Source organism: Gorilla gorilla, chromosome 15 (assembly GCF_029281585.2).
Source record: "Gorilla gorilla gorilla isolate KB3781 chromosome 15, NHGRI_mGorGor1-v2.1_pri, whole genome shotgun sequence".
NCBI lineage: Eukaryota > Metazoa > Chordata > Mammalia > Primates > Hominidae > Gorilla > Gorilla gorilla.
This window is the reverse complement of record NC_073239.2, coordinates 90,467,815-90,478,985: the sequence shown is the minus strand read 5'-3', so window position 1 is coordinate 90,478,985 and position 11,171 is coordinate 90,467,815. Positions and strand designations below refer to the sequence as shown.

The following is an 11,171-nucleotide window of genomic DNA, read 5'->3' as shown; positions in this document are numbered from 1 at the left end:
ACTACAAGGTGAATGACTATACTCAACACAGAGTTTAACAACTGATCAAAATTAAGTTACCTCTAAGGAACTTTTCATTGTTAAGATCTAATGGGCACCTGCTTGGATAGATTGAAATTGGTGAAGGATTTTGTACGTACTCAGAAAATCATGGGATGTGCCGTGAAATCACAGAAAAACTTTCTTATGCTCAAGGAAGACTCTCTGCTCTGGTCTGTTATGACTCTAGATAGTGCCCAGTATACTGCAGTAGGTTGAGGCAGACAGGTCCCAGTCCTTCTCAGTAGGAGGGTAATTGGACTAGATGGTTGTGAGAGGAAGTCCGATTTGGTAGGTATAACATGACATCAAAGATGAAGGCCATGGCGTGCAAGGTATTGTCCTGAAAATCTTGGCATCAAGGCATTCCTCCAGGCAGGCAATGACCATATAGTGACTGGGAATCCCCTGGCAAACGTAAAGGAAGTATATCCACAGGTATAATGCTCCTGGTCTTCAGATTGGGGTTCAGAGACAAGTGTTTTTTGAGACAGAGTTTTGCTCTTGTTGCCCAGGCTGGAGGGCAGTGGCGCGATCTCGGCTCACTGCAACCTCCACCTCCTGAGTTCAAGCAATTCTCCTGCCTCAGCCTCCCAAGTAGCTGGGATTACAGGTGCCTGCCACCTTGCCTGGCTAATTTTTTGTATTTTTAGTAGACACTAGGTTTCATCATTTCATCATGTTGGCCAGGCTGGTCTCAAACTCCTGACCTCAGGTGATCCACACGCCTTAGCCTCCCAAGTGCTGGGACTACAGGCGTGAGCCACCGTGCCTGGCCCAGGGAGAAGTCTTGAGTAAATGTTCAGCAATGTGTATGGGCAAGAATAAGGTAGAGCCAGGCATGGTGGCTCAGGCCTGTAATCCCAGCACTTTGGGAGGCTGAGGTGGGTGGATCACCTGCCATCAGGAGTTCGAGACTAGCCTGGCCAACATGGTGAAATCCCGTCTCTACTAAAAATACACAAATTAGCTGGGCATGGTGGCGCGAGCCTGTAGTCCCAGATACTCGGAAGGCTGGGACAGGAGAATCGCTTGAACGTGGGAGGCGGAGGTTGCAGTGAGCCGAGCTCGTACCATTGCACTCCAGCCTGGGCAACAAAAGCGAGACTCCATCTCAAAAAAAAAAAAAAAAAAAAAAAAAAGAATGAGGCAGAGTCCATTCCTTAAGGCAATCGAGTGGGCAGGTTCCCAAGACTCAGACATGGTCAGTTAGGGCCAAAGGGGATATGAGACTCCAGAGCAATACCAAAGGTCAGTCCTCAGAAAGGGGACATGAGGCCAAAGCTGGGCCAGCAACTGAGTTGGGAAAGCACTTCTTACATTTCTCTTGCTTAAGGTGAAGACCGGTCCTACATATAAGATCAAGGTTAAGCCTATGTGGACCTAGCAGTGATGGAAGGCAGGTTGCAAAGGTTGAGAATCAGGGAGGACCTGACAAAGAAGCTGAGCTGGTTGCTTTGTCACAAAAAAGGTTGCTACGGGCTCTGGGAAACCCAACACAGGCTGGGTGTGGTTGCTCACACCTGTAATCCCAGCACTTTGGGAGGCTGAGGTAGGCAGATCACCTGAGGCCAGGAGTTCAAGACCAGCCTGACCAACATGGCGAAACCTTGTCTCTACTAAAAATACAAAAATTAGCTGGGTGCCGTGGTGTGCACCTGTAATCCCAGATACTCGGGAGGCTGAGGTCGGAGAACAGCTTGGACCTGGGAGGCAGAGGTTACAGTGAGCCAAGATTACGCCACTGCTCTCCAGCCTATGTGACAGAGTGATACAGAAAAAAAAAAAAAAGAGAAAAGAAAGAAAGAAAACCCAACACAAGTTGTATGAATAGGATTTTTATTAATGGTATCTGGTCTGTGGCCACAATGTTATATTTTGCTGTGCTTAATAGATTTTTTACCATTGAGATGTTTATGGAAGAAAGTTTGAATTTGCTGCCAGGCATCTACCTGTGCCTTTGAGTGAGCCTTTGGCTCACCTCCATAGAATATTGCCTCACCCAAAACAGCGTGCACAGAGGCTCTAGAAGGAGGAAAATAAGGTGGGTCAATACAGTGACCAGTTTCTGGGTAACAGATTATCTGGGGTCTTTCTTTCCCATGAGCTTGTAGCCTTTCAGAGGCTATCTGAGCGTAGAATTCACTTTTCCAGCTTTGATCATCCATGCCAACAATAAACAAGAAGGGCCCCTGGGCCTTTTCCAATGGAATAAGACTTTGGTGATTGTGTTCCTCCAGTGGATTGCTCCAAGTATCCATAAAAGTTAGAAATCCTGACTTAGTGATTTTTACTTTTCCTAGATCATCGACAAGTTTAGGAATAATCATATCCTTGTAATGTAGAGGAGCTACTGTGTTGGCTACACAGGCATTGATAAGTACAGTGGCTGTGATGCCCTTCAAGAAAGAAGCCATTGAGAGACACAGGTCACCTCCTTTGGAAAATCCAAGAAGCCCAATACTAGGACCTCTCACCTGTTGAGGAAAAAGAGAAGGAAAACAAGCTTAGAATTCATAAATGGAGGACACAGACAGTGATTTTACATTCTCCAAGTAGCTTTCTTTTTTTTTTCTTTTTTGAGATGGAGTCTCGCTCTGTCACCCAGGCTGGAGTGCAGTGGTGCAATCTTGGCTCACTGCAACCTCCACCTCCCGGGTTCAAGCAATTCTCATGCCTCAGCCTCCTGAGTAGCTGGGATTACAGGCGCCCACCACCACGCCCGGCTAATTTTTGTATTTTTAGTAGAGACAGGGTTTCACCATGTTGGCCAGCTGGTCTCAAACTTCTGACCTCAAGTGATCCACCTGCCTTGGCCTCCCAAAGTGCTGGGATTATAGGCATGAGCCACCGTGCCCCGCCAGTAGCTTTCTTAACTATCATTTGCTTTCCTTCCTTATCCAACAACCTGCAAAGTTCAAATATGTCTTCTAATAAGCAAATCAACTGATTTCCTAGTAATGGGTCATCCCCTAATATTTATGAGGACGGGTCAGGAGTATACACAGAGGCCCAGACACCCTATACCTAAATATTTCAAAATTATAAATCAAATGAACAAACTGTTAAATATAGTATATTATTTTCTCCTGCCTTGATAAATATACCACCATAACAATTCATAAGGTCAGGCTCAAATTTAAAATCTTGGAATCCACTGGAGTTCTGTACTGGAAAGTGACATAGGGGAGAGGTCAGCCCGTGGGCCCTGCACCACACTCCTTCTCTTCCATCACTGGCTCCTTCATGGACCTTAAGGGGCCTCTCACACATATGTGTGGACACCCCAGCCTGCATGTTTAAGGCCTAGGTATATATACACTGACGAACCCAGAAAAGAGGCTTAGGGCCTGGAAGCAGGATCAGAGCTGTTTGGCAGAGAATTCTGGGGTGCCGGATCCCAAGAGCACTAGGGGTTGTGGGGGAGAGAACCCTGCAGAACATCTTATATCTTAACATTAGAATGTCTGGATCTCTTTAAACCTGGATGATAACAAAGAGTATATATCATTCCATTTTTAATTATACCAAAATTTGTTGTCGTTGTTGTTGTTGGGTTTTTTTTTGAGATGGGGTTTCACTCTTGTTGCCCAGTCTAGAGTGCAATGGTGTAATCTCGACTCACTGCAACCTCTGCCTCCTGAGTTCGAGCAATTCTCCTGCCTCAGCCTCCCCAGTAGCTGGGATTACAGGTGTGCACCACCATGCCCAGCTAATTTTTGTATCTTTAGTAGAGATGGGGTTTCACCATGTTGGCCAGGCTGGTCTCAAACTCCTGACCTCAGGTGATCTGCCCACCTCGGCCTCCCAAGGTACTGGGATTACAGACGTGAGCCACCGCACCTGGCCAAAATGTTTTAATTAATTAATTATTTCTGTTATCAGATAAGGACTTTCTTCACAAAACCATAATACCATTATCATACCCAACAAAATTAATGATTACTTCATATAATCGAATACACCATTCTCATTCAAATGTCTCCAGTTGTCTCAAAAAATATCTCTTTATAGTCATTTTCTCTATATACATTTACGTTAATCTTATTAAGGAGGAAAATTGAACTCCAGAGAGAGTAACTGCCTTATTCAGAATCATAAGGCCACTCTGTGGTAGATGCAGAGCTGGAACTTTTTTTAGTCCTGTGCTCTTTGAATTTTGGTCCACAATTACAAAGACAACTAAATAGTCAAGTCTTAAGGGATTAGAGGGAGATGGGAGAAAATGGAAATAATAATACTAGTATAAAAACTTTTTTTGAGACAGGGGTCTCATTAAATGTTGCCCAGGCTGGTCTTGAACTCCTGGGGTCAAGCAATCCCCCGGCCTCAGCCTCCCAGGTAGCTGGGACTACAGGTGCACATCACCATGCCCAGCTTCCACCCTAGTAACCTTTGAAGGAGACTTGGTATCTCCTGGCATGTTTCTAGTTCCCAGTGTTCTGGCAGGGCTTTTGGATTCAGCTCTGCATCAGCTCTATCCCCTCTCTTCTGCACTCAGGTGATCACCAGAACCCACCTTTGGATGCTGCAGCATAAAGTCCACGGCTTCTTCAAAGTACTCCAGATGTACATCATTCAGATCTTCGGGGAGGTCTTCAAATCTGAAATAAGCCAGGGCAAGCACAGCAAAACCATGTCCGGCCAGGAGGCTGGCCCTGTATTCACAAAGGCCCCCGCCGCTCCCAAACAGATCAATGATCCCAGGAAAGGGCCCCCTGCCTGGAGAACATCACAAATCACACGGAGCTTTAGTTTCTCAAAAGACAGTAAGCAAACAAGTTTTTGAAGCCAAGGAGATTGGGGGTAGAGAAATTGGCAGAGAAAGAACAAAATGTCTTATTTTCTCAAACAATAATGATAATATAGAGGGATAAAAAACTACATATTGGGTACAATGTATACTACTCAGGCGACAGGTGCACTAAAATCTCAGCGTTCATCACTGTACAGTTCATCCGTGTAACCCCAAACCACCTGTACACCAAAAGGTATTGAAATTAAAAAAAAAATTTTTTTTTGACAGTCTCACTCTGTCGCCCAGGCTGAAGTGCAGTGGTGCAATCTCAGCTCACTGCAACCTCTGCCTCCTGGGTTCAAGCAATTCTCCTGCCTCAGCCCCCCAAGTATCTGGAATTACAGACATGCAACAGACACCTGGCTAATTTTTTTGTATTTTTAGTAGAGACTGGGTTTTGCCATGTTGCCCAGGCTGGTCTTGAACTCCTGGGCTCAAGTGATCTGCCCACCTCAGCCTCCCAAAGTGCTGGGATTACAGGCCTGAGCCACTGTGCCCGGCTCATCATTTTTATGTGGTAGAGGTTTAAGTCAGGAATTTAGTTAGAAGGGATTAATCAGGAGTCTTCTTTCTGGGCTACCTTTACCTAGCAAACATCCTGTGTTTACTTAGACTAGGGTTCCTCAACCTCAGTAGTACAGACATTTTGAGCAAGATAATTCTTTGTTCTGGTGGTTGTCCTGTGCATTGTGGAATGTTTAGCAGCATCTCTGGCCTCTGCCTGCTAGATGCCAATAGCACCTCTCCCTTCAGATATGACAACCACAAATGTCTCCAGATATTGCCAAATTTCCCCCAGGGAGGGCGGCTAATCACTGCAGGCTGAGAACCACGTACAGCATGTTTATGATAGAAGGGAGAGGACTGTCAGGCAGTTTTGTGTGTGTTTTTAAACAATTAAAGGGCATTGCCAATACTGTGGATTTTAGCTTCTTTGGAAGTTTGATGTGAAAGGATGCAAACATCCTTCTTGCACATCAGCTTAAGGTTTTGCCCATATCGTATTCAAACAAAACCACATGGCTGGCACATAGTGGCTCTCAATAAATATATAATAAGTTGAATGCACTATTCAGCACATAGCTAAAGTGGTGGTGCCTCCAGGGAGGGACGTGAAACTTAAAAAGGAAAGACTGGAGTAGCTACTCAGGAGGCTGAGGCGAGAGGACTTGAGCCCAGGAGTTCGAGGCTGCAGTGTGAGCTACGATCCAGCCACGGCACTCCAGCCTGGGCAACAGCGGACGCCCAGACTCAGAATCCATGTCAGACTCTGGAGCGAAGGAACAAGTTCAGGGATGTTCCACAATCACGCGATTCCCAGGACAGGAAAGGGGCCGGTGGGGGTCGCAGAGCTCGACCAAATTCTGGGCAGACTACTCACCCGGCGGCAGGAAGAGCGCGGCGCGCACCGGCTCGCGCCGCACCCCCGGCCGGAGGAAGTCGCGCTTGTTCTGCGCCCGGCACAGCAGCCGCCCGGGCTCGGGGTCGTGACCGTCCAGCACTTCCAGCTCCACGGCGAAGGGCGTTCGCACGTCGCGCTTCACCAGCCGCACCAAGGCTTTCTCGGGCTCCAACGCCCACAGCAGCCCCATGGGCTGGAGCTCCGCGAAGCTGCCTCCCAGCGCGGGCGCGCGCTCCAGGTCCAGCTCGCCGCGGGCGTCGGCGCGGTAGCGCGCGTGGGCCCGGAAGAGCGCGCCCTCTTCGTCGCGCAGGGACGTGCGCAGCGTGACCGGCTGCTCCGGGGCCAGGCCGCGCACTGCGATGCGCAGCGGCTCGTCCCAGCAGCAGCGGCCCGCGGGCTCCAGGATCAGCGTCGCTGCCATCCCGATCTGGGTAGAACAGGGGCGACCCAGCTCCGCAGAGTCAGTGGGCGGGCCCGGCGCCTTTGCCCAGCGCTGGAAAGTAGTCGAGGGCGGAGCCCTTAACACTACTCCCGTTGGTTGGACTTGGGGACAGGCTCCAGGCCGCTGCGTGGGGCGCCTAGAATTTGTGCAAATACACCAGTGTCCCAAATGAAAGAGTATCTGCTGAAATAAGAGTTAATGACCAATCCGGCCGGGGGCGGTGGATCACGCCTGTGATCCTAGAACTTTGGGAGGCCGAGGTGGGTGGATCACACCTGAGGTTAGGAGTTCAAGACCAGCCTGACCAACACAGTGAAACCTCATCTCTACTAAAAATACAAAATAGCCAGGTGTGGTGGCGCATGCCTGTAATCCCGGCTACTTGGGAGGCTGAGGCAGAAGAATTGCTTGAACCCAGGAGGCAGAGGTTGCATTGAGCCCAGATTGCACCATTGTACTCCAGCCTAGGCAACAAGGGCAAAACTCCGTCTAAAAAAAAAAAAAAAAAAAAAAAGAGTTAATGACTATTCCTGCAATCCAGTGTGGTGAGTGTCGAAATAGAGGCACAAAAACCACTGAGAGCTAAAGGATTGAGAGAGATACAGTCCAAGAATCTAGATTTTGAAAAAGCATCCCAGGTGATTGTACTCAGGTGACCCCTTGGAGAAACATGGTCGTAATCCGTCCTTTACCCCTCAGTCCCTTACCAAGCCTTTTTTCCAGGGCTAATGGTACCTGGAGCAAAGCAGATGTTTAGGGAGGCAGACCTAGCCGAGTTCTGGTCTGACCCTGATCCTTAATATTAATACCTGGTGATCTTTAGCAAGAAACATAACCCTCTAAATTCAGTTTTCTTATCTGAAAAGGCTTATTGTGACCATTAAATGGGCTAACATGTAAAAACACTACACTGACACACCTGTAGGTTAGTACCCAGTGAAAGTTTTGTTTTGTTTCTTACCTCACAAATCTAATCACTGGCAGAGTCCGTTTTGGGTTGTATGCATACAGAGTTCTGGCAGTAAGCAAGTGGCACTCTCAGCCTGTGTAATTAAGGAGAGTTTTATAAAGGTACTATCTACAAAGGCATGGGCAAGATTTAAAAACAAAAACAATGAAACAAGATTCGGTGTAGAACCCTGAATCTGAAGATTCAAGGGAAGGGGGCAGTCTGATAGGAGTTGCACCTTTTCTAGAAGGAATCTATGGTTTGTGGCAGGAAGGAGGAGACTATAAGTCCCTTGACTCTCCTCTTGTTTTTCAGTATCTTGCTAATGCCTCTCTTTGGCCAAACCCAACCACACAGCTCAACCTAGCTGGGAACATAGCAGGGTGGAGAAGGGAGAAGAGCATATAGTGATGCCCAGCTCAGTAAACAAGTATAAACTGAACAAAAAGGTATTAGACTCTATGAAGCAAGTTCACTGTATGCTGGTTACCAACTTGTCTGAGTCCAGTGAGAAAACACATTCATATATTTAATACAACAATTTACATGAACTGGATTTATTACTTACAGATAGGCAGCAAAGAATGACAGAAGCCTAAGAATCGTTGGAAACCAGTCCCCCAAGGCTCAGGAATGCTGCCTGGGTGATGGAATCTCATGTGTGTGTGCCCCACTTGCACTGCAGCTGCCCTGAGTTTTGTACTCTGGGGTCATGTGACTGCTGGGTTAAAGCATTGAAAGACATCCTGTTTGTAGGGAGGGGCTGGAATAGAGCCAGGGCTATTCCAGCCAGTCCGTCCCTATCTCAGGATGTTACATTCCCAGCACGTTCTATGCTTGAGAACTACTAGTGAGGAAGAGGGGAGAACTGAGTCAGTCCAAGGCCAACCAGAGAACTGCCCTGCAGTCCATCCCCAACCCAGATACCTCTTTTAGTAAACCTAGTACATTTCATATGCCCTCCAGACCCCCAGGATCTGGAGGCAGAGGTTTGTCTGATCATATTAATATGTCACCTTGGTCGGGCACGGTGGCTAATGCCTGTAATCCCAACACTTTGGGAGGCCGAGGGGGGCGGATGACTTGGGGTCAGGAGTTTGAGACCAGCCTGGCCAACATGGTGAAACCCTGTCTCTACTAAAAATACAAAAATTAGCTGAACGTGGCGGCACGCGCCTGTAATCCCAGCTATTCAGAAGGCCGCGGCAGGAGAATTGCTTGAACCCGGGAGGTGGTGATTGCAGTGAGCCGAGATCTCGCCACTGCTCTCCAGCCTGAGCGACAGAGCAAGACTCCCTCTAAAAGAAAAAAAAAAAAAGCAACACTTGACTGACACGATCTCGGTGCAACATTGTTAAGCCATGGCCAGAATATATTGCATTAGGCCCAGGAGACTACTATAATAAGCAGGATGATCAGGCTTGCTTGGAGCTGTGGCCTACCCCCAAGTCCTAGTGATCCAGGTAAGAAGTTTTGAGGTCCAAGAAAGATTCTTTAGGTAGCCACTCTGACTGCAACCAGTAGGCCTGCTTCCAGATCCTCTACCTATGTCTCCACCATGCCTGAGGTGTTTATCCAGGTTCACCAGGAGGTGTTGGCAGTGGCACACACTCCTCCCAATTAGTCTAAAAAAAAAAAGACTAGAGGAATTCTGTTGTTTAAAACAACCCGGCCAGGCGCGGTGGCTCATGCCTGTAATCTCAGCACTTTGGGAGGCCGAGGCGGGTGGATCACGAGGTCAGGAGTTTGAGACCAGTCTGGCCAACATGGTGAAACCCCGTCTCTACTAAAAATACAAAAATTAGCCAGGCATGGTGGTGCGTGCCTGTAGTCCCAGCTACTCGGGAGGCTGAGGCAGGAGAATTGCTTGAACCCGGGAGGCAGAGGTTGTGGTGAGCCGAGATCGCACCACTGCATTCCAGCCTGGGTAACAGAGCGAGATTCTGTCTCAAAAAAAATAAAAATAAAATAAATAATAGAACAACCTTCCCAAGGGAGTTGAAGGATGTCCCTGTGCTGCCAAGGCAGTGGCACTGGAAGCAGCAATATCAGGCACAGTTTTCTTATCATTTTTTTCATGAGCACTGACTCCTCTGTATGGTACCAAAAATTTCAGAGAGGACCTAAACCTAGAATCAGCCATGACCTGGCAGGTTCCTAATAAGCATGGTGCATACTTTTAGGCTACTGGCCCAATAATGTTTCTTATACCCAGGGGTGATATGCAGGAGCACCCCCAGCATGCCCAATGTCCAGGATCCCATCATCTGCCAGCTTTCCAGGTATGACATTGTCCATCCCATGTTTGGCTCACTCCCAGGTCACCCACAGAGGAAGAGGCAGCTTTTGGATGCACACTGCATCATTTTATTCAGCGACCCAGTCATGGCTATGGAGGATTGGTATTCACCAGCCAATTCTCATTGATGGCATAGTGACATGAGCTCAGTCTCCCCCATACAATCAATATCGTTCACGAAACCTGTACACAGAGGGTTAGCATTACACCTGATATGGTTTGGTTGTGTCCCCACCCAAATCTCATCTTGAATTATAGTTCCCATAATCCCCATATGTCCTGGGAGGGACCTGGTGGGAGGAAATTGAATCATGGGGGTGGTTAGTCTCATGCTGTTCTGGTGATAGTGAGTGAGTTCTCATGCGATCTGATGGTTTTATAAAGGCTTTCCCCCTTTTGCTCAGCACTTTTTGTTGCCGCCATGTGAAGAAGGACATGTTTGCTTCCCCTTCTGCCATGATTGTAAGTTTCCTGAGGCCTCCTCAGCCATGCTGAACTGTGAGTCAATTAAATCTCTTTCCTTCGTAAATTATCCCATCTCAGGTAGGTCTTTATTAGCAGTGTGAGAACAGACTAATACAGTAAGTTAGTATCACAGAGAGTGGGGCACTGCTGTAAAGATACCCAAAAATGTGGAAGCGACTTTGGAACTGGGTAACAGGCAGCAGTTGGCACCATTTAGAGGGCTCAGAAGAAGACAGGAAAGCGCGGGAAAGTTTAGAACTGCCTAGAGACTTGGAGGGCTCAGAAGACAGAAAGATGTGAGAAAGTTTGGAACTTCCTAGAGACTCATTAAATGGCTTTCACCAAAATGCTGATAGTGATATGAACAATGAAGTCCAGGCTGAGGTGGTCTCAGATGGAGATGGGGAACTTGTTGGGAACAGAAGTAAAGGTCACTCTTGCTATGCAAAGAGGCTGGTGGCATTTTGCCCCTGCCCCAGAGATCTGTGGAACTTTGAACTTGAAAGAGATGATTTAGGGTAACTGGCAGAAGAAATATGTAAGCAGCAAAGCGTTCAAGAGGAAGCAGAGCATAAAAGTTTGGAAAATTTGCAGACTGACTATGCTATAGAAAAGAAAAACCCTGGCGGGGCACAGTGGCTCATGCCTGTAATCCCAGCACTTTGGGAGGCCAAGGCAGGTGGGTCACAAGGTCAGGAGGTTAAGATCAGCCTGGCCAAAATGGTGAAGCCCTATCTCTACTAAAAATACAAAAATTAGCCAGGCACAGTGGCAGGC

General features: G+C 47.6%; 1 protein-coding gene across 3 annotated transcripts; it reads right to left on the bottom strand.

The window, feature by feature from the left end:
• Nucleotides 1-1,861: 1,861 nt before the first annotated feature.
• On the bottom strand, nucleotides 1,862-8,333 carry ACOT6 (acyl-CoA thioesterase 6). Of its 3 annotated transcripts, XM_055360869.2 has the most exons (5): nucleotides 8,199-8,333; nucleotides 7,643-7,724; nucleotides 6,219-7,170; nucleotides 4,559-4,761; nucleotides 1,862-2,516 (listed from the first exon to the last, which is right to left on the bottom strand). In XM_055360869.2, the coding sequence occupies exons 3-5, from the start codon at nucleotides 6,658-6,660 to the stop codon at nucleotides 1,911-1,913; spliced, it is 1,251 nt and encodes a 416-aa protein (XP_055216844.1). In that variant the 5' UTR covers nucleotides 6,661-7,170; nucleotides 7,643-7,724; nucleotides 8,199-8,333; the 3' UTR covers nucleotides 1,862-1,910. The 3 variants fall into 3 exon arrangements, with proteins under 3 accessions (XP_055216844.1, XP_018895562.2, XP_055216845.1); XM_019040017.3 differs by lacking the exon at nucleotides 7,643-7,724 and having other exon boundaries at nucleotides 8,199-8,302; XM_055360870.2 differs by lacking the exons at nucleotides 7,643-7,724; nucleotides 8,199-8,333 and having other exon boundaries at nucleotides 4,559-4,643; nucleotides 6,219-6,350.
• Nucleotides 8,334-11,171: the final 2,838 nt, after the last annotated feature.

What these genes read in the sequence shown, in the direction of transcription:
- ACOT6 (XM_055360869.2), bottom strand. Translation starts at nt 6,660, where the DNA reads ATGGCAGCGACGCTGATCCTGGAGCCCGCGGGCCGCTGCTGCTGGGAC. An exon ending in CGCGCTCTTCCTGCCGCCGG is followed by an intron (nt 4,762 to 6,218) that starts GTGAGTAGTCTG and finishes GATGTTCTCCAG; the next exon opens with GCAGGGGGCCCTTTCCTGGG. An exon ending in TTATGCTGCAGCATCCAAAG is followed by an intron (nt 2,517 to 4,558) that starts GTGGGTTCTGGT and finishes TTTCCTCAACAG; the next exon opens with GTGAGAGGTCCTAGTATTGG.